A 22,427-nucleotide genomic window follows, 5' to 3' on the forward strand; every position below is an offset into this window, starting at 1 on the left:
AAAGCAAAGAATAACACAAGGATGTTTACTTGTATTTTATTGACTATGGAAAAGCATTTGATTGTGTGGATCATAACAAATTATGGGTAACATTGAGAAGAATGGGAATTCCAGAACACTTAATTGTACTCATGAGGAATCTGTACATAGACTAGGAGGCTGTCGTTTGAACAGAACAAGGGGACAGTGCATGGTTTAAAATCAAGAAGGGAGTGCATCAAGGTTGTATCCTTTCTCCAAACTTACTCAGTCTGTGTTCTGGTTACCTAGTGCTGCTCTGACAAGAATATACCACAAATGGGATGGCCTTAACAAACAGGAGTTTATTCTCTTCACAATGTAGAGGCTTTAAGTCCAAGTTCAAAGTGCCAGGCTCTAGGGGCTGGGTGAAAGCCTCTCAACCTTGGGGTCCAGCTCTGCTTCCTGCTCCTGGCCCACTGGGGCTAGAGGCATTTCTTCACTCAGACAGCTGCTGACTGCTGAGGCTGAGAAGCCCCAAAGTAGACAAGTAAAAAGGCATAGTCCCGATGTTACCAAACCACAGGGCAGGCCATTAACTTAAGTCCATTGTAAGTCCCAAGATCAGCAGAGCATGGCAGGCTCCTGAGCAATGAATGACACAGCTACATGCAGGGTCCAAGCATGCCATAGGCTAGAGACCATTCTCAAAGCTTTTCCTCATATACAGGAAGCAGACCACATCCCAAAGGCAGCTACTCAGCTGCTTGTGGTAGATCCCAACATGGAGATGATGGCCAGTCTCAGCATGGGGAACAACTACAACTAGCTGCCCAGCCACTCAACCAGGCCCAGCCAAGTTGACACACAAACATAACTACCACAGTCTGTATGCTGAGCAAATAATCCAAGAAGCTGGACTATATGAAGAAGAATGTGGCATCAGGATTGAAGGAAGAATCATTAACAACCTTCAGTACACTGATGACACAGCTTTGCTTGCTGAAAGTGAGGATGACTTCAGGCACTTAATGATGAAGATTGAAGAATACAATCTACAGTATGGATTACATTTCAATATAAAGAAAACAAAAATCCTCACAACTGGACCTATAAGCAGCATTATGATGAATGGAGAAAAGATTGAAGTTGTCAAAGACTTCACATTGCTTGGTTCTACAATTGACAACCAGTGGATGCAGTAGTCAGGACATCAGACGACATGTAGCACTGGGCATATCGGCTGCAAAAGACCTCTTTCATGTGCTGAAGAGCAAAGACGTCTCCTTGAGAACTAAGGTGCGCCTGACACAAGCCATGGTATTTTCAGTCACCTCATATGCACGTGAAAGCTGGACAAATGAATAAGGAAGACTGAAGAAAAGTTGATGCTTTTGTGTTGTGTTGCCGGCTAACATTGCTGAAAGTGCTGTGAACTGCTAAAAGATCTAAAATCTGTCCTGTGGAGAGATGCAGCTGGAGTGCTTCTTGGAAACAAGAATGGCCAGACTTCAACTTCAGTCTCACCTACTTTGGTCATGTTGTCAGAAGGGACCATTCCCTGGAGAAGGATGTCATGCTTGGTAAGGTGGAGGGTTGAAGAAATAGGGGAAGGCCCTCAATGAGATGGATTGACACAGTGGTTATGGCGATGGGCTCTAGTATAGCAGGGATCGTGGAGCTGGCATGGGACCGGGTGGTGTTTTTTACTGCTGTGCATAGGGTTGCTATGAGTCGGAGATGACTCGATGGCACCTAACAACAGCAACAACAGTCTGGCAGTAACGAATGTTCAGGTATGAAGCAAGAGTAATTATGGCTATGATGATTAAGGTTATGTGCCAGCTTGACTGGGCCATGATTGTTAATGGTTTAGTAGTTATGTAATGATATAGCTTGGCAGTTGCATAATGATGTAGTCATCCTTTTTTTTTTTTTTTTTTAATCCTCCATTTGTAAACTGACGTGGTCATCTTCCATTTTTGCATAATGCCGATTTTTGCATGACAGCTTGGTCTTTGAAACCTAATTATGTCGTATAAGTGACAAGTGGTGTATTAAGACTTCATTTTTTTTATGACTGCATAGTATTCCATTGTATATAAATACCACATTTTGTTTATTCATTCATCTGTTGATGAACATTTGGGTTGTTCCTACCTTTTGGCTATTATAAATAGTACTGCATGGAATATTTGTATACATGTGTCTGTTTGCATTGCTGCTCAAATTTCTTGGGTATATACCTAAGGCTGGAATTGTTGGATCATATGGTAGCTTATGTTTAACTTTTTGAGGAACTACTCAACTGTTTTTCATAGCATCTCTAGCATTTTGCATTCCCACCAGCAGTGAATGAGGGTTCCATTTTCTCCACATCCTTGCCAACACATTTTCCTGTTTTTTTTTTTTTTTTTAAATTATATGCGTCCTTATGGGTGTGAAGGGATATCTCATCGTGGTTTTGATTTGTATTTCCCTGATAGCTATTTTCATTCGCCTCATATGCATGCCAAAACTGGACAGTGAATAAGGAAGACCAAAGAATAATTGATGCATTTGAATTATGATGTTGGCGAAGAATTTCGAGTATACCGCGGACTGGCAGAAGAACATACAAACCGGTCTTGGAAGAAGTACAGTTGGAATGTTCCTTAGACGTGAGGATGGCAAGACTTTGTCTCTTGTCATTTGATCATGTTGTCAGGAGGGATTTGTCCATGGAGAAGGACATCATGCTTGGTACAGAAAGTAGAGGGCCAGCAAAAAAGAGGAAAACCCTCAATGAGATGAATTGACACAGTGGCTGCAGCAGTAGGCTCCAATATAGCAATGATTGTGAGGATGGTGCAGGACCAGGCAGTGTTTCGTTCTGTTGTATATGGGGTCACTGTGTGTCAGAACCAACTCGAGGCACCTAGCAACAAACAATAGCAGCTAATGAGAAGGAGCACTGGTGGCACAGTGGTTAAGTGCATGCCTGCTTGCCTGTGAACCTAAAAATCAGTGGTTTGAATCCACCAGCTGCTTCATGGAAGAAAGATGTGTCATTCTACTTCTGTAAAGACTTACAGCCTTGGAAAACCTTTCAGGGAAGTTCCACTCTCTCCTGTAGGGTCTCTGTGAATCAGAATCAACTCCATGACAGTAACCCCTCCCCCCCCGGGGTGTGTGTATATGTGTGTGTGTGTGTGTCGGGAGGGGTTAGGAAGTAAATACCTAATAGGACAAACCATCTCTTTGAACTAAGGCTTTAAGGCACACTTTTTAACTTTTTAAATGAAAGATCTAGATTTACCTGTGTATCTTCTTCTAAGCATCATTTCTTAGTAGTTATTAAATGGCCAGCTTACAGGCATAACAGAGCCAACAAGGAAAAAAAAATGAAAATGTATAGTCTTTGGGTTTAGTTAAAAAATTAGTGCCCTAACTAATAGTAAACAGATTGAATGAGGATTTGTCATCTTGCAGTGTTATTTTAACATGATATAATCACCTCTTTATGATACTTTTTATTTCTAAAAATCCCTCAAAGGCACTATTGATAAAATACGACAATATAGAGATGTCAGTTTTATGGCTCCAGAGATCTACTACACGTTTTGTAAACATATTTCAGTTATGTTTTGGCAGTAAAGAGAACAAGAAGATAATGCTTCCATTAAAGTGATCAACTACGCATGTATAAATTGGGTGTGAAGATGTGTGAAAACGCTTCTCTTTGCATGTATAAATAGCATCTGTTGCGTATATAACTGTCTTATAATGCTTTGGGGTAATTCAGCAAGTATAGCACTGAAAATGGTGGGTTTGTGTGCTGATCTTAAAATAGAAAGTATATAAATTGCTTTATAATAAGTCTCCCTCCTGCCTAGCTGTTATTTTTTTTGTTGATCCGTACTTGTTTCCTCTAAGCTTTTTGCTGTTTACTTATGTAATTGATTAAAATTTTAATTAATTCTTTTATTGTTTTAGCTATTTTATTTTTTATCCTTAAAACAGTTATTTGTAAGTAAAAGCAAACTTAAGTGCTCCCTTGCTACCTGGGACACTGTGTCTTTATGCTTTAGGGCATTGGTATTTCAGTAGTACCATTGGTGAAAAAGTAAACAATGAGTTTCCTTACTTTTCCTTACTTTTCAGATACTTCTGGTGCCATCTTTGAGTGCATTAAAAATTTTATATCCTATGAAATCGATATTAAATCAGTATATTACTCTGTATGATAAATTATTTTACTTTTAGAAATTTCATATGGAGATTTTTTAAAAGCAATTACTTTCTGTCTTGATGCATTATTTTCCTTTGTTAACATGATTCTGAGTGCTTTTCTGTCTCAAACATGGAATTTTGTTTGTTTCCTGTGCCTATCAATTTTGATTACATTTTTCATGTGTGTGTTTTCCCCTCCTCCTGTTTTTTTCACCTGCTTTCTACAGATTTCCTCCTCTGATGCTCCTCTTCAGCCTTTGGTATCCTCTCCTTCTCAGCAAGCTGCTATTGAGAAAAACAAATTGGAGGTATGGTAGTGTTTTAGCCAGCTGCACTATGTAATGTTCAGTGGTAAATTAACTTCCTTTTCCAGTGTGCCATAATTTATAGCACTGTAATACTTAATTATATTTTCAGTGGTCCCATGTATTAAATATGTTAAATATATTTTCTGTATGCCACAAGTCGGGTTAGAGACTTTAATTGTAATTAATTTAAGAATGAGTGCATTGATATAATAGGTATATTATCCAAACAGTTAAAAACAGTTAGTTTTTTTGTTACTTCCATTGAGGGTTTTAATTTTCAGAAACTTTTTTACGCTTGCTGTTGAGTTCTTTGATCTATTAGGAAAATCTTTGATTAAAAACTTTTTCTTTCTGTGATTCTACAGTTAGAAGCACTTGAAGAAAATTAATATTGTTACCTTTTTTTTTTTTAAATTTAATTAATTAATTAATTTTTATTAGGATTTGGGTGAAGATTTACAGAGTAAATTCACTTTTCATACAGCAGTTCACATATACTTTGTCTCATGTCATTGACCAAAATTTACAATGCAGCAGCTCCCCTCCCACTTCCTCCCTGTAGTTACCTCCTCCCAGTGTCCATCCCTTCATACTCTTCTGCACCCTGAGCTATCTCCCTGTGCATAAGCAGCCCTTCCTTCTCCCATGATTGTTCTCTCCAGGGCGTGTATCTACTTGAGGTAAATGTTTAACTCACATGCCTGTACTTTGTTTGGCTGGAAACCACAGTTGTGGGTTCAATTCCAGATCTGCAGGGCAGCTAGGGGCCATAGTCTCAGTGGTTCCACCAGGCTCTATTGGACCAGCAAACCTGGTCCCCACCTTCTTTTTTTTTTTTTTTTCTCCAAATGAGTTTGAGTTTTGTTCCACATGGTTCTCCCTCTTTATGCAGGATCTCCTACATCCCTTCCAAGTGGATGGCAGTGGTAGCTGGGCACCATCTAGTTCTTCTGGTCTCATTGTTACCTTTTTTTAAGCAGTAATAACCATTATACACATAAAATGTATGTAGTGTGGAAATATGAGTTTTACGTAATCAAATGATATTTGTTTGAATGTCTTTGAGGTGGAGGGTGCTTAAAACGCATACATACTTTAAAAATATTAATATATAAAGTCATTTATGTATTTTAAAGTCATTCCTACAAATATTTGACAGTTTTAATTTCTTTGACTCTCATAGGTTTTTTCCTTTTGTTATATTGCATATTTATTGTAATAAATATAAATTGATAAATGTATTCCAATACAGTTGTTAACATTGAATTTAAAGAAACATTCCTTCAACTAACATTTTTTTCTGGCTCCCACTCCTGATAAGTGATACGCTAGATTAGTTTTCTTAGTACTCTTTGATCTTTCAGTAGCTTTTGATTCTATAGGTGGAAGTCATCTGTGGGTCAAACTGTATGATCTGAGTTTAGATCCCATGCCATTCATTCACTTTAAAGCCTGTGTCATAATACCATTGCCAGAGTCATAGCTAATGACACCACATGTGGACAGCTAAAATTCCAGTGTTAAAGAGCATCAAATTATGCTCTCCCTCTATTAAAAATAGCTAAGTAATTTGTGTTGTTTTTGGTGATTTAATATATGCCCAGCAGTCATAGTGACTAGAAAGACAAGTCTCTTCCCCACTCTCATGACAGTGACTTTCTTGAGAAATAGGTAACAACTCTGAGAGATTATGGGCAACCCATCCCCAACATATTAGTGAGACTGTTCAGTTACATTGCTTTCCTTACCAAACTTTATTAATAGTATCTGGAAAATATTTGCTAATATATAAAGCATTTTTACACATCCAAGTTATTCTGCACTTACTAAGTGGAGGATGATATTACCTTATAAACTTGTTCTAAAGATTAAGTGAATCAAAACATTGTCTGTGTGTAGTAAGGATTCCATAAATATTAGCTGCTGTTATAAGGAAGAACAATGATGATAATAATAGTAAAGTTCCATTGGAGACACAGTGAGTAGTGAGGGTTGATAGTCTGAACTCCGTAGTCCATCAGACCTACCATTGGTTAATTGTGTTGCTTTAGTTAGTTCTAAGATGTTTCTTCATTTGTATAATGACAGTAATGACATATTTATTTCAGAGAGTTGTTATAAGGATTAAACTAGAGAATGAGGTGCTTTGGTGATTATCATAGTGCTGGCTCATGAAAAGCACTTATAATAAGTGGTGGCTGTGTTTTGGAAACAAAGATTTTGATTTGGGAAATGGTTGAGTCACAATATGTGATGTCTTGTTGTTGTTGTTGTTATGTGCCGTCGAGTCAAACCTGACTCATAGCGACCCCTCCTTGGGTTTCCGAAACAGTATCACTACGGAAGTAGGATTGCCCAACCTTCCTTCCGAGGAGTGGCTGGTGGGTTTTAACCGCCAGCCGTCTGGTTAGCAGGCAAGTGTCTTAGCCACTATGCTACCAGAGCTCCTTAAAAGGTTGCATCTTCCTCATTTCTGGTGTGCCGTCCAGGGACTCTCAACCAAGCTCTTACTTAGGCACTTGATTTACAAATTTATTTTGAGAAATATACCCAACTTTCTAGTTTTCTTGGTGTCTTAGACTATGTTAGTATTCTTCATGTTTATAGCAAAATGCCAGTTTTGACACCTGGTCATCTGGTGCCAAAAGCATGTAGATCACTCTTCAGTTTTTTAGCACTTCAGACATTCAGAAAGTTCAACTTTGTATTGACTTTTATCCTGTTTCCAAAGAGCATTATTGAAACAGATGGTTTTAGAAGCTTAGTCTAAGGGAGCCTTGGCTATAAACTCTTTTTATCTGGGTTCTGAAAGTTCTATCCTTGTATCCTTCTATTACCACAAAACAATAGAACTACATTGTTAGCTTGTAAATGCATTCCCTGATATGTGAAACACTCAATGCTTTTTTTTTAAGGATTAGTAAAAGAAAAGATTAATAAAAGAATCGCTTTACAGTTTGCCTGCTGTTCTCAAAATTGCAGTTGAAGACATTGTTTATTCATGTCCTCAATATAAACGTGCCAAACGTGCAAGGGAGCCACATCTTTTGACCTCCTCTAACCCCACAAGAGGAAGACAATCACTGTCAGTAGTCCAAGGCCTATTCCTGTAAGGCCAAACACGCTGCCTCCCTCCAGCCCTTTCACCAACCGTGACACCAACCATTCTTCCCACAGCACCCACCACCTCTCTGCTGGATTTGGTAATTTGCTGCAGTGGCCACACAGCACTCACAAATTATGGGGTTTATTAGGGAAGCACCAGGCTACAATTCAAACTGAGGAACAATGCTCAGTCTCTCTTAGCCCACCATCTCTTTTAGTCTCTCTCAGCAGTTCTTGTCTCTCGGTGTCTCTCTCTCAGCAATGAGTGTCTCACAGCATCTCTTTGTCAGCAGTGCGTGGCTCTCAGGAACATGTTTCTCTCAGCAGCATGTCTTTCATAGCCAGCAGTCAGACTTTTTCTGCCTCTAGGAGGCCTCCTTTTGAGTCTGGCAGAGTGGCCAATCTAACCAATCATACATCAGAATTCTAAGCACCTGAGAGAGAGAGAGCAAACTTTCCAGAACATTGCTTTGTGCCACTCTGAACAAAAATACCGCAGGTAGATAACATTTACAATCAGGAACTCCTCAGTTGCTCACAGCAAATTCCACCACAGAGTTTACAAAGACTTATGGCTAGAAAAGCCATACCAGGTAATTTACTACACTGCAAAAACGTCTTTACTCTGAATTGCTATAGCATTTGCAATTGAGACCAAGGTTTTTCTTTCCTATTTTTATACCAGACAACCAATAATAAAATTACAATGCTTTATATTTATATTTGGGTAAGGAGCTCTGGTAGCATAGTGCCTAAGGCACTTGACTGCTTACTAGAAGGCTGGTGGTTCAAACCCACCAGCCACTCCTTGGAAGGAAGGTTGGACAATCTACTTCTGTAGTGATACCACCTCAGAAACCCAAGGAGGGGTCGCTATGAGTTGAGGCTGACTCGACAGCACGTAACAACAACAACAACATATTTGGGTAGTGCTTTACAGTTTGGAGAGTTCTTTTTTATGAGGTTTTTAGTTTCTTTTTTAATACTGAAATACACATGAAATATATATCTAGTTTAATGACAAATTATAAAATGAACACTAGTGTTGAACATCGTCAGTACCTCAGAAGCTTCCGGTATGACTCACCCTGTTTATAATAATCCCGTCCCTTATCTGACATCTTGAGTTTTATCATCACTTCTTTACTTTGCTTCACAGTTTTACACTGTTATGCATACCCCCAAACAACGTAGTTTTATCTGTTTTTGAACTTTATATGAATGTTTGCAAAGCTCTTAGCACTCTTATTATTTCTCTTATGTTATGGCCTATGAATTATGGGTATTATCTCTTCTGGTTTACAAATAACAAAAATTCCACTTGGATGGGGTTGTGTCCAGTACACAGGCACAAACACAATCTATATGCATTTTGTGGGTTTATTGTGCTACCTTTTCTAGGCTTATCACTTTAGTGCTAAATACCAGGAAACTAAAGACTAGGTGAGTGCTCAATTGCCAATTCTGGGTTTCTAGTCTTCTCTTTCCACTAAATGGTTTATGAATACTCTGTTTTATCTTTATTTCATTTTCCTTTCTTGACAATTTTGTGGCCCTTTTTAAGTTTTTAATATTTTATCCCTTGGGAAGTAGGCAGGATGGAAATTGTATACATCATAATACGATTATGGTTTATCTTGGCTGTTGTGGCTTAAACACACTAGGTAGCTGGTTCTGGTCCCCAAGAACTATTTCCAACACTTTTTCCCTGAGAATATTATTGTATTTTGCCTTTGTCAAACAAAAAGCTATGCTACTATTGTTGTTTTTAGGTGCTGTCGAGTTGGCCTTGAGTCATAGTGATCCTGTGTATAACAGCTATGATAACAGAACTGAAAAAGTATTTGGTGATGTTTTTTAAAACTAAAAGTGATTTTGTATTTTTCCTCTATGTTTACCTGTTATATTTTCTTCATCCATGTTTTAAGGAATTTTGTTTCATCATTTAATTAATTTTTCCATCATATTTAAAATTAAATTTTATGATTGCTATTAAGAAGCCTAACTTTATATAAGGATGTAGTAAGAATTTATTAAATAGAGGCCTCATTTGTTTCAAACAGACAGACAAACACAAAGCAAATCTTAAAATGTAGAAGAAGTTCTAAGTTGTCTCACTTTTTAAAGAGAAGAGATATTCTTTGTGTCATCAACATGTAATCTCAGTGATAGTATTAATTTATTCTTTACTGTTATATGTAGTATCACCTGGATGTTGTCATCATTTCTCAAATGATGATTCAAACTAGTAAAATGAAAAATGTGCTAAAGTTGACAGTTTTTAAAAGTAAGTTTATTATCAAAACTTTGGACTATGTTTCAGAAAGAAAAGGAAAAAAAAAAGGAAGATAAAAAGAGAGAAAAGGAGCCAGAAAAGCCTACAAAACCTCTAACAACTGAAAAGGTAAAACTCTATTTTTTTTCAATTTTTTTAAATCTGTGAAGATTGTGATTTTATTTTTATACTTATGTTTTGAAGACTTTCCTGATATTGTTGTTATGTGCTGTTGAGTCGGACCTGACTCATAGTGACCCCTCTTTTGGTTTCCAAGGTGATATCACTACAGAAGTAAATTGCCCAGCCTTCCTTCCAAGGACTGGCTGGTGGATTTTGAGTTCCTGGTGTTAGTGAAGTGCAAATAATGATTCAACAAGTATATGTTGAGTGAATATCATGTGCTAAGCATATCTTCCTATCTGTCCTATATGATTTGTAATCAGGTATATGTATGTGCATCATGTAGGTACTTCAAGGGCAGGTACTCTGTTATTAATCACATAAGAGATGGTGTTTTTAGTTCTCATGTATGTAGTCTCATCAGGGAGGTAAGTCATGTCAATAAGATAATTCTTATAAGGTATCTCACTGGGACAAAATAATTTTTTTGGGGGGGGGCGAAGGTTAATCATTTGATTTTATGTTTCATTTTTTTATTGTAAGAGCTTGTTTACATTCAACATTATGTGTACATTTAGTTTCATTCCCCATTTATCATGTCCAACCCTAACCCAGTCTCCTCTCCTCCCTACCCTGTAACCGTCCCCCTGTACCCCTCATATTTATGCACTCCTATTTCTCCTGTATTTCCTCAGTTTGAATATTGGTCCTCTGGTGTCCCATGGTCTATTGCTCTAAGGGATGTAGTACCATTGAGTATGTGAGTGCGTCATCCTGGGTTGAGCGGTCTGCATGTACATCTTGTTAACTATTAGGCTGAGAGCCAGCCCCTGGGCGTGTGTTTTATTCCAGGCACAGAATGTATTCTAGGCCATAGTATTGGGGGGTTTCATCCAACTTCATCAGACCAGTAATTCTGGTCATCATTGAGTTTTTGGATTTTGTTCCATGTTTTCCCTCCCACTCTATCCAGGATCTCCAGATTTGATCCTTTCCTGAGTAGTTGGCATTGGCTGGGTAGGGATAAAAGAATTTTTATACTGAAGTGGAAGTTTAGATAAGGAAGAGCTAACATCTGGAAGGGAATTTGAGAAAAGACTCCTTACTGAAAATCAGTATTTGAGGTAGGTTTTGAAGTGTAGGTAGGATTTATAGCAGTTGGAGAGAGCAGTCTGAGGAAAGACATGGAAACTGGAAAAAGACAAAATATGTTTAGGAAACTATTAAGTAGTTTTGAAGAAAGATATGTGTATATATCTGTAACAAATGGTGAAAAATAAAACCAGAATGATAGATTGAACTCAGATTCCTAGAGTACCTTAAATTCCAGATTGGGATATTCATTCCTTTTTAGGACGAAAGACTGTAGGCTGCATTTTACAGTTTCTAAAGCAGGTGATACAGTAATTGAGAAGGATACTTTCAGAAGATGAATTTGGCAGTGACATGCAGGGTCGTTGTCAGGAGTCAAACTTGCACTAGGGAGAACAATGGTACTTCTCTGATGGGATTGGCTAAATAACTATGGCAAGTTAGCTTGGTGTGCATTTCATCATATTAGCATGATAAGGGAATTTTCAGTAAAGGGAGCTCCTTGATTTTAATTTTTGAAATTTAGGAAAAAAGCTTTATTAAGGTATAAATTATATACTACAAAATTCATCCATTTAAACTGTACAATGGAAATATATATTAGTTATTTTTCTGTCATTTATTGAAGCTATCTCTGCCTTCAAAACCCTACAGACTTTTAATACTTAAGATGTACCACTTACAAACTGTTTACCATCTGACCTTTCACCTGCCCTTCTGCATTCTCCCTTCATTCTTCACACTAGCCAGACTTACCTGCTGTCACCTAAACTCACTTTCCATCACCTTGCCATCTTTCTGTTCACTAAATTGCTTGTCAAAAATATCCTTTCCTCTCCTCATATGTTACCTCAAGCTTACTTTATTTCACCTTTTCCAGGAAGCTCCTCTAAATATCTCAACTGGATTTCCTCTCTCCCTTCTTCACAATTCTAGTGACAGTGCCACAGATTTGATTTTATTCCTTACTACTTTGTGTTGTTTACTTGTGTTGTTAGACAAGTTTCCTTATCTAACATAGGTGCATAAATGTTTTGTTTCATGAGATTGTTACATCAGTCAGGTGGGAGCCAAGTCTTTCATTTCTTTGTATTTTTCAGGAGATTCTTGTATGTATAGGCTTACCTAGTTTTACGTTAAGCTTCACAGACATTATTTTCTACAAATTGGAGGTTTGTGACCACCTTGTGGTGAGCAAGTCTGCTGGCACCATTTTTCCAGCAGCATGTGATCATTTCATATCTCTTTGTCACATTTGGTAATTCTCACAATATTTCAAACTTTTTTACAATGTTATCGCACACTTAATAGACTACAGTGTGGTATAAATATAACTTTTATATGCAAAACATTCATGTTACTCTCTTTATTGTAATACTCACTTTATTGCAGTGGTGTGGAACCCAACCTGCAGTATATCAGAGGTATGTCTGTATTAGGTGCTTAGGATAAATACATTTAGATTGATAAATTTGTTGATGTTCTTCATCTCATAATTCCTGTTAGTGTTTTGATTCCAAGGTCATGCAGAATTATTAATAAACTACTATTAATAGGTAGTCTACTCTGGTAGCATAGTGCCTAAGGCATTTGACTGCTAACCAGAAGGCTGGCGGTTCAAACCCATCAGCCACTCCTTGGAAGGAAGGTTGGGCAATCTACTTCCATAGTGATAGTGCCTTAGCAACCTAAGGAGGGGTTGCTATGAGTCAGATCCGACTCGATGGCACAAAACAACAACAACAACTCATTGCCATTGAGTTGATTCTGACTCATAATGATCCCTATTGGGTTTCTAAGCGTGTAAATATTTACAGAAGCAGACTGGTCACCTTCCTTCCATGGAGTAGCTGGTGGGTTTAAACTACTAACCGTAGTTAGCAGCCAAATATTTTAACCACTATACCACTGTTGTTGTTGTTGTTATTGCCGTCGAGTCAGACCCAACTCATAGCAACCCCTCCTTGGGTTTCTGAGGCAGTATCACTACGGAAGTAGATTGCCCCATCTTCCTTCCAAGGAGTGGATGGTGGGTTTGAACCGCCAGTCTTCTGGTTAGCAGTCAAGTGCCTTAGACACTACGCTACCAGAGCTCCCCACTATACCACTAGAGTTCCTTAAACCAAAAACCAAACTCACTGCTGTCGAGTTGATTCCGACTCATAGCAGTCCCTCCTTGAGTTTCCGAGGTGGTATCTTTACAGAAGTAGATTGCCCAGTTTTCCTTTTGAGGGCTGGCTGGTGGATTTGAACCACCAGCCTCTGGGTAGCAGTGAAAATGCCTTGGGCACCATACCACCAGAGCTCCTTAGAGCTCCTTAGTAGGCAGTATACTAAATACCAGAGACTATAAGGGACTATTCCCTGGAGAAGGATATCATGCTTGGTAAAGTGGAGGGTCAGTGAAAAGGGGGAAGGTCCTCAATGAGGTGAATTGACACAGTGGCTGCAACGATGGGCCTCAGGTATAGCAAGGATTATGAGGCTGGCACAGGACCAAGGTGGTGTTTCATTCTGTTGTGCACATATCGGGTTGCTATGAGTCAGAGCTGGCTTGACAACACCTAACAACAACAGCACACCAGTAAGAGTGTCTTACTGTGTGGAATTCTTTGAACTATTTCTCTGAAGTACTTTTTAGTTAGTTTATTTGACTATCACTGCTATTTATCATTGTTTTGGTGATAAATTACTGAATTAAATTCTTCTCTCTCACCAATTGAATTTATAGGACAAATATGTTAATGTTTTTTTTTAAGAGTAATTAAATGGGAGCTTATCACCTGATGACTTGAATATCTTTAATTTTCCTCTGAAAACTTTCTCTTTAGTATGAATCATAAGCTGAAAGTGATATCTCTCACAATTTTCTTGTTTGATTAGAAAGAAATTTAAAATCATTACTAGGTTTTATCTTTTGTTTTCAAAAATTTGAAATAAAAAAATAAGTTTATATAATGCCTTATTGTTGTACTTGGCAGGATATAAAACTTAAGCACTTTTTTAAAAAAAATGCATTTTATTGAAATGTAATTTATGTACAGTGAAATACACAAAACTAAAGTGATATGGAGGTCAACGGATTTTAAAACTTAACCACTTTTAAAACGCATATTTACTTTTTACCTTCAAAAAAAGATATTTCACGATTAATATACAGTCAGGATTTGATGTCATGACTGTATTTTGGAGCCTTGATGTAAATACTTGTTTCTGTTGCCTACTGTGAAAATGTGCCATAACAGTAGTCTGAGTCTCTACCTGAGGCCTGAGAAAAGCAGTTGAAGGTGTGTGAACAGTGAGAAATCTAGCACTTTTCCTTTACTGTTTCCTTTCAGCACATAGCGTTTATTAACTTCAGTTCACACCTCATCGGTTGTTACTGCCCAGTGTGCAGAGGTTCAGGACTCCTGTGCTGAAGGTGGGGGCCTTGTTGAGAGAAAAGTCACATAGACACTAAAACTTAATGTCCTTTCTTAATTATGTGGTTAAGATACAACAGAAAGTGTAAGAAAGAAAATACATTTAAAAAGTATCATAATGGAGAAACGATGGAAGAAAAATTGCACAAATAAAGTAGCATTACGTCTTTTTCTTTATGTTCTTGAACTGATATTTTTTGTGGGTGTGTATAATGTATAAAGGAGAAATTAATAGTAATAGTAGTGAAAACAGTAGCAATATTAATCATAGTAGTAATTTTATGACTATAATAAATAATAATTGTCATTGTCATCTATATGACGAAACTGGGCTAGGTGTTTTACATACATGTGTTCTTTTTTACTTTTATATTTAAAATTATGACATATTTAGAAAAAGTATATACAGCTTTTTCATTTGTACATATACAGTTTGTATGTAGTGCCCTCTCTGGTAACTACCACCTAGATCATGAAATAGAACATGGCCAGCACCCTAGAAACCGACCCACCCAATAACCCTTCTCAATTAAATATTAACTCCCTTCTCCCTTAGATAATCTTTTCCTTGCATTTAAAATGTACTCCCACCATCAAGGTTGTTCCACATCCTCTTCAGAACATGGTCTTCTCAGAAATTTTAATATTTGTAGTTTGTTAGGTTTGTTATGTGTGATAGTTATGTTTGTGTGTCAACTTGATTGGGCCTGGTTGAGTGGCTGGGCAGCTGGATGTAGTATTCCCCATGATGAGATTGGTAATCAACTCCATGGTGGAATCTACTGTGAGCAGCTAAGTAGCTGCCCTAGGGATGTGGTCTGTTTCCTGTATGTAAGGAGAACCCTTGGGGAATAGTCTCTAGCTTATGGCACACTTGAACCCTGCATGTAGCCATGTTGTTCAGTAGCCTGCCATGCTCTGCCGATCCTGGAACTTTCATTGGACTTCAATCAATGGCCTGCCATGTGGTTTGGTAAAATCAGGACTGTGCCTTTTTATTTGTCACCTTGGACTTGTTAGCCTCAGCAGCCACTAGCTGCCTGAGTGAAGAGATGCCTCTAGCTTCAGTGGGCCAGGAGCAAGAGGCAGAGCTGAAGCCCAAGGTTGAGAGTCTTTCACCCAGCCCCTAGAGCCTCGCACTTTGAACTTGGACTTAAAGCCTCCAAACTTTAAGAAAATAAACTCCTGTTTGTTAAAGCCATCCCATTTGTGGTATTTCTGTTAGAGCAGTACTAGGTTACCAGAACATTATGGTACCTCATTATACTTCTGATTTTTATTTCCTCGATTACTAATAAACTTGAGTGCCTTTCCATATGTTTATTGCCTATATGGATTTCCTTTTTGGAGTTCAGGTCTTTTGCCTATTTTTCTTTTGGATTATCTGTCTTTTTCCTCATTGATTTGTAGCAGTCCAGGTACACACACATATGTATTGTGGATACTAGGCCTTTTTCAATTATGTGTTTGCAAATTTCTGTGCCTAATTTTACCACTCTGTTTCTTTATAGTTAATGAATTGGTGATAGGTGGCATATTTGTCTTATTTCTGACATCACAGAGAAAACTTTTAAGTCTTTACCTACATGTATTATTTCAATTCTTACAAAAACAAGGTTGTTTTTGTTGGTCCTCTATTTAAATGTGGGAACTAAGATTCAGAGAGTATGTGATTTGCCTACTGTTAGCTAGTTTAGTTGGAAAATTTACAGAGTTTGGGTTGGAAAAATAAGAATTTTATTATTTCAAAGGCAGCACAGACAAAACTCCATCTTATATTTCTTCATGTGTTTATTTTCAAAAGAGTAACGCTTGGTAGGGATTATTTATTCTAGAATACATTTTCTAATTTGTTTATTTCCATCTATAATTAAAACCATTAATATGACTTTTGATACATAGTAGTGACTTAATAAATAGTTACATAAAAGTAGTTTATTTTGGTCTTGCAAGAAACCTTACTACTCTAATACAAATTCCTTATTTTATAACAAAGTAAACTAAATCCAAGAAGGACCTTGAGTCACTAAGAAATGACTTGTTCAGTGTACACAGTTGTTAGCAGCTCAGGCATTTGAACCCTTGCTTCAAATTTAGTTTTGTGTGTTACGTGGTTTTTGTTATTTGCCATGTTGTTTTTAGTGGTGTTTTTTTATTTGACATGTATGTTGTCAAGTTCTTCTCATTGCAATTTTTAGTCCTGTTGTACATTCTATATTATTATATGATGAACTGTCCAGGTTTTTCTATAAAGAACTCTTGTTTATATACAGTCCCATCCCATACTATTTTAGCTAGTGAATTAATAACTCTTACTGATTTATTAACTTCTTATTAGTGATTTCTTCCTTCTGTGATTAAATTTTTCCTTGAATAGTCACTACTTTTGCTTTAATTGTATCGCATTTCCCTTTTTTATTGTGGTGAAAACAAACACACCAACACATCCACCAACACAGCTTACACATTTACAGATCAATGATGTTGTTGTTGTTGTTATGTGCCGTCGAGTCGGCCCCGACTCATAGCGACCCCTCCTTGGGTTTCCGAGGCAGTATCACTACGGAAGTAGGATTGCCCAACCTTCCTTCTGAGGAGTGGCAGATCATTGATAGTGATTACATTTTTCATGTTGTAACACCATTATCGGTATGCCATCCAAAACACCCACTGTCATTAACATAAACTCAGTGCTTCCTAAACAAAAGTTCCTTTCCTCCTCCACAGGTAACCATTAATAATCCTTGGTTTCTATTCATTTGCTTATTTCATATAAGTGAAATCATATAGTGTTTGTCCTTTTGTAACTGACTTAGTTTACTTAACATAATGTTTTCAAGATTCGTTCATGTTGGGATATATATCAGGAGTTCATTTTCCTTTATGACTGAATAATATTCCATTGTATGTATTCACATTTTGTTTATTCTTTCATCTGTTGAAGGACATTTCATTTCTTTCCATCATTTGGCTATTGTGAAAAGTGCTGCAGTAAACACTAGTGTATAAGTTTCTTTTTGTGTTCCTGCCTTTACTTCTTCTGGGTATATACCTGGGTTTGGGATTGTTGGATTATATGGAAATTCTATATTCAACCTTTAGAGGGACTGTCAAACTTTTTTGTACAGTGGCTGTACCATTTTACATTCCCACCAGCAATAGATGACAGTTCCACGTTCTCCACAACTTTGACAACACTTGTTTTTATGATAAATGACATTTTAATGAGGGTGAGGTGGTATCTCATTATGGTTTTAATTTACTTCTCCCTTATGGTTAATGGTAGAAGCCTTGGTGCAGTGATTAAAGCTAACCAAAAGGTCTGCAGTTCAGACCTACCAGCCAGTCCATGGAAGAAAGATGTGGCAGTCTGCTTCCATAAAGATTTACAGCCTTGGAAACGCTGTGGTGGCAGTTCTACTCTGTCCTGAAAGGGTTTTTGGAAGTCAGAATCAACTTGATGGCAGTGAGTTTGGTTGTTTGGTATGGTTAACAATGTTCAACATCTTTTATGTGCTTGTTAGCCATTTGAATATCCTTTTTGGGGAACTCTCCATGTCCTTTGCCCATTTTTTTGATTGGGTTGTTTGTCTTATTTTGTTAAGTTGTACTTTGTTTTTACTTAAATCCTTCTGAGGTTTACATTTTGTGGAGTGGAGGCTCATATTACTAATGGGGTCAGCAGGAGCCACGAATACTTTCATTTCTGGGAGGAAGAAAGGAAACATTTTAAAAATTAATGTAAAAAAAGTATTTCTTATGCAGTTGTTTACCACTGTCTTGAAATTTTTGAGAGAAAATCAGTTCACCATGAAGAAAAAAAAATGTAGAAAGGAAAGTGGAAAATCAGTGATGCTATGGGAGAGAAGAAATCCTTTAATTTTGATGATACTGACTGCCATCAAAAAGTTTGTCTTAAGATAATGACAAATGTCTTTAAGAAGATGATGTAGATGAAGAGTATACTTTTCCAGTTAGTTGAGAAAGAAACAAAAACAACCCACGAACTTGATTTTTTGAACAATATTTTATGCTAATAAAATACTAAAAATATATTTTTATTTAATAAATATAAGTGCAAGGCATAATTGCAAGTCTATTTAATCTCAAATTTCAATGTAGCATGTAAAAGTAAGCAACCTATTATAAATTGAATAAACTGTTATTGTTGTTGTTATGTGCCATCAAGTTGGAACTGATTCATAGCGACCCCTCCTTGGGGTTCCAAGGCAGTATCACTACAGAAATAGATTGCCCAACCTTCCTTCCGAGGATTGGCTGGTGGGTTTGAACTGCCAGCTTTCTGGTTAGCAGTCAAATGCCTTAGGCACTACACTACCAGAGCTTAGTTATCCATTAGAGTTAAGTTAAATGGCTCATTGCTGGGTAGTATATTGATAGGCTATATTAGTTTGCAGTGTAACAGAGAAATTTACACAGTCATTGAACTCTGAATGTAATTGAGGTTAAATAAACCTTTTATGTGAGGCATGAATGAATTTGGGAATTAGTTATTTCCAATAATTAATGCTGCTACAGAAATCATGGAAACATATGGTCTAGATCAGTAAGCACAACAGATGTCTCATAGAACAACTTTATAAATGGGTTTGGAAAATTCCTCAAATATCCATCTTCATCTTAAAGCCGGAGGTTAGACATTAATTTCACAGTGATCTTTTTTTTGGTCAGTATTTTAAAAACAATAGATTTAATATCACTATACATATCATAGTGCCTAAGGCACTTGACTGCTAACCAGAAGGCTGGCTTTTCAAACCCACCAGCTACTCCTCGGAGGGAAGGTTGGGTAATCTACTTCCATAGTGATACTGCCTCAGAAACCCAAGGAGGGGTTGCTATGAGTCAGGTCCGACTCGATAGCACACAACAACACAACAACATACATTGTGCTTAGAGAGGATTTTAGTTTTGCTTCTCTGTTGTCAGTGTTTTATTAGGGTATATCTAATTGTTGTTGTCAACTCTCTTTCTTTAGTAAATGTTTTCAAAAAATCTTTCTGAAAAAGTTTGCATTGGCATAGCTAAATAACAAATCATTTGGTCTGTCCAGTAAATGTATAGTTAATGATGTTTTAACTAAGAGACTCAGTATGTCTTTCTCCACCCAAGGAATCTTTTTTATTGTGTTATTGTGGTAAAAAGATATATATATAACAAAATATTTGCCGTTTTAGCATTTTTTTACATACAGAATTCAGTGACATTGTTTACGTTCATCATGTTGTAAAGCCATCACCATTATCTTTCTCCACATTTTTTCATCACCTTTAACAGAAGCTCATAGTAGCATAATTTATCTTTCATTGAGCATAGTAAGATATTCCTAAAATTTAACTGTATTTTTGATAATAAAAATCTGTATGAAGGCATACCTCACAAATATTGCAGATTCAGTTCCAGACCACTGTAATAAAGCGAGTATCACAATAAGGATAGTCACTTGAATTTTTTGGCTTCCTAGTGCGCATAAAAGTTATGTTAATGCTATACTGTAGTCTGTTAAGTGTGCAGTAGCATTATGAAAAAGTTTGAAATATTGTGAGAATTACCAAAATGTGACAGAGATATGAGGTGAGCACTTTCTGTTGGAAAAAATGGTGCCAATAGACTTGCTCGAAACAGGGTTGCCATGAGCCTTCAATTTTTTTCCCCCCAAACACAATATCTGTGAAGCCCAGCAAAGCAAAGCACAATAAAACAGGGTACTGTATGATAACTTCTAAGAATCATTGTTTAAAACAGCACTTGTCAGGTCAAAGGATACAGACTTTTAAGGTTATGGGCTTTTGAAAAATATTAACAAACTTATAAAAGATAAGAATGGAAGAGCCTAGACTTCGTGAGTTCAGTTCCCTCAGCTCTGCTGCTTACTACATGTCTAACCATTTTGAACCTTGGTTTTCTTTTATGTAGTTCCATTAATCAACAGATATTTTTAAGTACCTACCTCATAGTCAAGCACTATTTCTCTACTGCTGATAGAGTGGTTGTGGTGGGGCTGTTCTTAGCATTGTGGGATTTGTAACATCATTTACTGGTCCTGATAGTCAGAAATGTCTTAGGACATTACCAAATATCCCCTGGGAGGCAAAATCTCTCTCCACTTGAGGACTGCTGGCTCAAAATGTAGATCCGTGAAACTGGGTCTTGGTAGAAGAGTGAAAGCTGGTCAGTTGTCTGACTTGCTGAAAGCCACCAGTGAGAACAGGGATTCTTTTGGATATAAATACAAAATCCTTTTCTCAACAGCTTTACTCATGCCAAAGTAATAATACATTTTCTATATGAAAAAGTTTATGCTGCTATTTGTTGTTGTTATGTGCCATCGAGTCGGACCCAACTCAGCGACCCCTCCTTGGGTTTCCGAGGCAGTATCACTACAGAAGTAGATTGCCTCATCTTCCTTCCGAGGAGTGGCTGGTGGGTTTGAACCGCCAGCCTTCTGGTTAGCAGTCAAGTGCCTTAGGTACTAAGCTACCAAAGCTCCCATACTGCTGTTGAGTGAAAGGTAAAATCCAGAATCTAGTACGCTAGAAATCAGCATTTTTTTTAACAAGAATTTACCCTGAGTTAGTTACCTTTTAAAATCATATATTTGGTATCTAATTTCTATTTGGTTAGTCATCTGTGGTTCAGAAGAAAGAAAATAAAGCAGCAGAGTTTAAGCTAAAAGTCTGATCAGATACATAAAGGACTAGTAATAAAATCTAAAAGCGGTGAAACTTTTAGATAGCAGGTTATTTAAAACCGCTTTTCTTTATCATATTTTTCCTCATATTGAGCCACAGAAAGCATTGGTCTACAGCCATAAATTTTGTTGTTATTCATCTTTTGGAATATTACTTTTATGGTATTTGACTGTCTAGGTTACTGCATTTATGTGAAAATATTGCAGTGCCAGAAAAGCTGGGGATAGTAGAGAAAGATGTTAACTATGTCAAAAATTAGTGGTGGCCTAAAAATTGGGAAAAATCAAAAGATAACTAAGCCTGAGTGCTTACAAAATAGAGTACGTATGCCTGAAACTCTTCAGAGTCTGACTGTTTACCTGTGTGTTCAGCTTTCTTTTTAGTTAATCTCGTCTTAAACCTAGACAAGTTCCAGATAAACTGAATAGAAACCACTGTCTCCTGAACATGACATTCTTATCATTACCTCAATAGCTTTGATTTGGCTATAAACTCAAGCCTCCAGAATCAGTACCTGTTTTGCACCTAACCAAGTTTACATCTCCCAAATGATATTCAGCATCATTTCTTTTTCAAGCTGTTTTTTTCCTTATTATAAAAACCAAGAAAAATATGAGGAAAAAATATAAAGAAAACCGGTTTTAAATAACCTCCCATCGTACTATCCAGTTTCACCACTTTTAGATTTTATTACTAGTCCTTTTTTCTTTGTAGACTGTATTAGTTTTTCTTTATATACTTTATTTTCCCCTCCTCTGATAAATACTAGACACTAAACATTGTCTCATGAAGAATTTTATAGTGTAACAGTTTTATTAGAGTCTTAAAGAGAGCGTGAATTACGATATTTATTTTGGCTACCATTTAGCTCAGTGTTCTTTTTCTCTGAATTACAACCTTTTTACTTGTAATCATGCTATCTCAAAAAGTATTCTGAAGTATGCATGACATTTAAACTTTGAAAATAGGTCATAGACTCGATGGCAGTGAGTTTGATTTTTTTTTTTTTTGTATAATGCTAATGTGCTAGTGAGAGAGGGAAAGTCATAGGGTTTTAGGGTATCCAGAAAAGGTCAACTTGTGCAACAGAGTAATAATCACCAATTAAGAGGTAGGAGCTCTGGTAGCATAGTGGCTCAGGCACTTGACTGCTAACCAGAAGGCTGGCGGTTCAAACCCACCAGCCACTCCTCGGAAGGAAGATGGGGCAATCTACTTC

At 37.0% G+C, this 22,427-nt stretch overlaps 1 protein-coding gene across 1 annotated transcript in view; it reads left to right on the top strand.

Moving 5' to 3' along the window:
* Window positions 1–22,427, top strand: part of SMAP1 (small ArfGAP 1) — a 256,252-nt gene that overhangs the window by 168,220 nt on the left and 65,605 nt on the right. Inside the window, exons 5-6 of the mRNA XM_007945185.2 lie at window positions 4,398–4,478; window positions 9,907–9,987. Of these exons, the coding sequence (XP_007943376.1) occupies window positions 4,398–4,478; window positions 9,907–9,987 (162 nt within the window). The remainder of the gene's footprint in view (window positions 1–4,397; window positions 4,479–9,906; window positions 9,988–22,427) is intronic.

Source organism: Orycteropus afer, unplaced genomic scaffold (genome assembly GCF_000298275.1).
Source record: "Orycteropus afer afer isolate SDZICR_OR568_19922 unplaced genomic scaffold, OryAfe1.0 scaffold00133, whole genome shotgun sequence".
In the NCBI taxonomy this organism is placed as follows: domain Eukaryota; kingdom Metazoa; phylum Chordata; class Mammalia; order Tubulidentata; family Orycteropodidae; genus Orycteropus; species Orycteropus afer.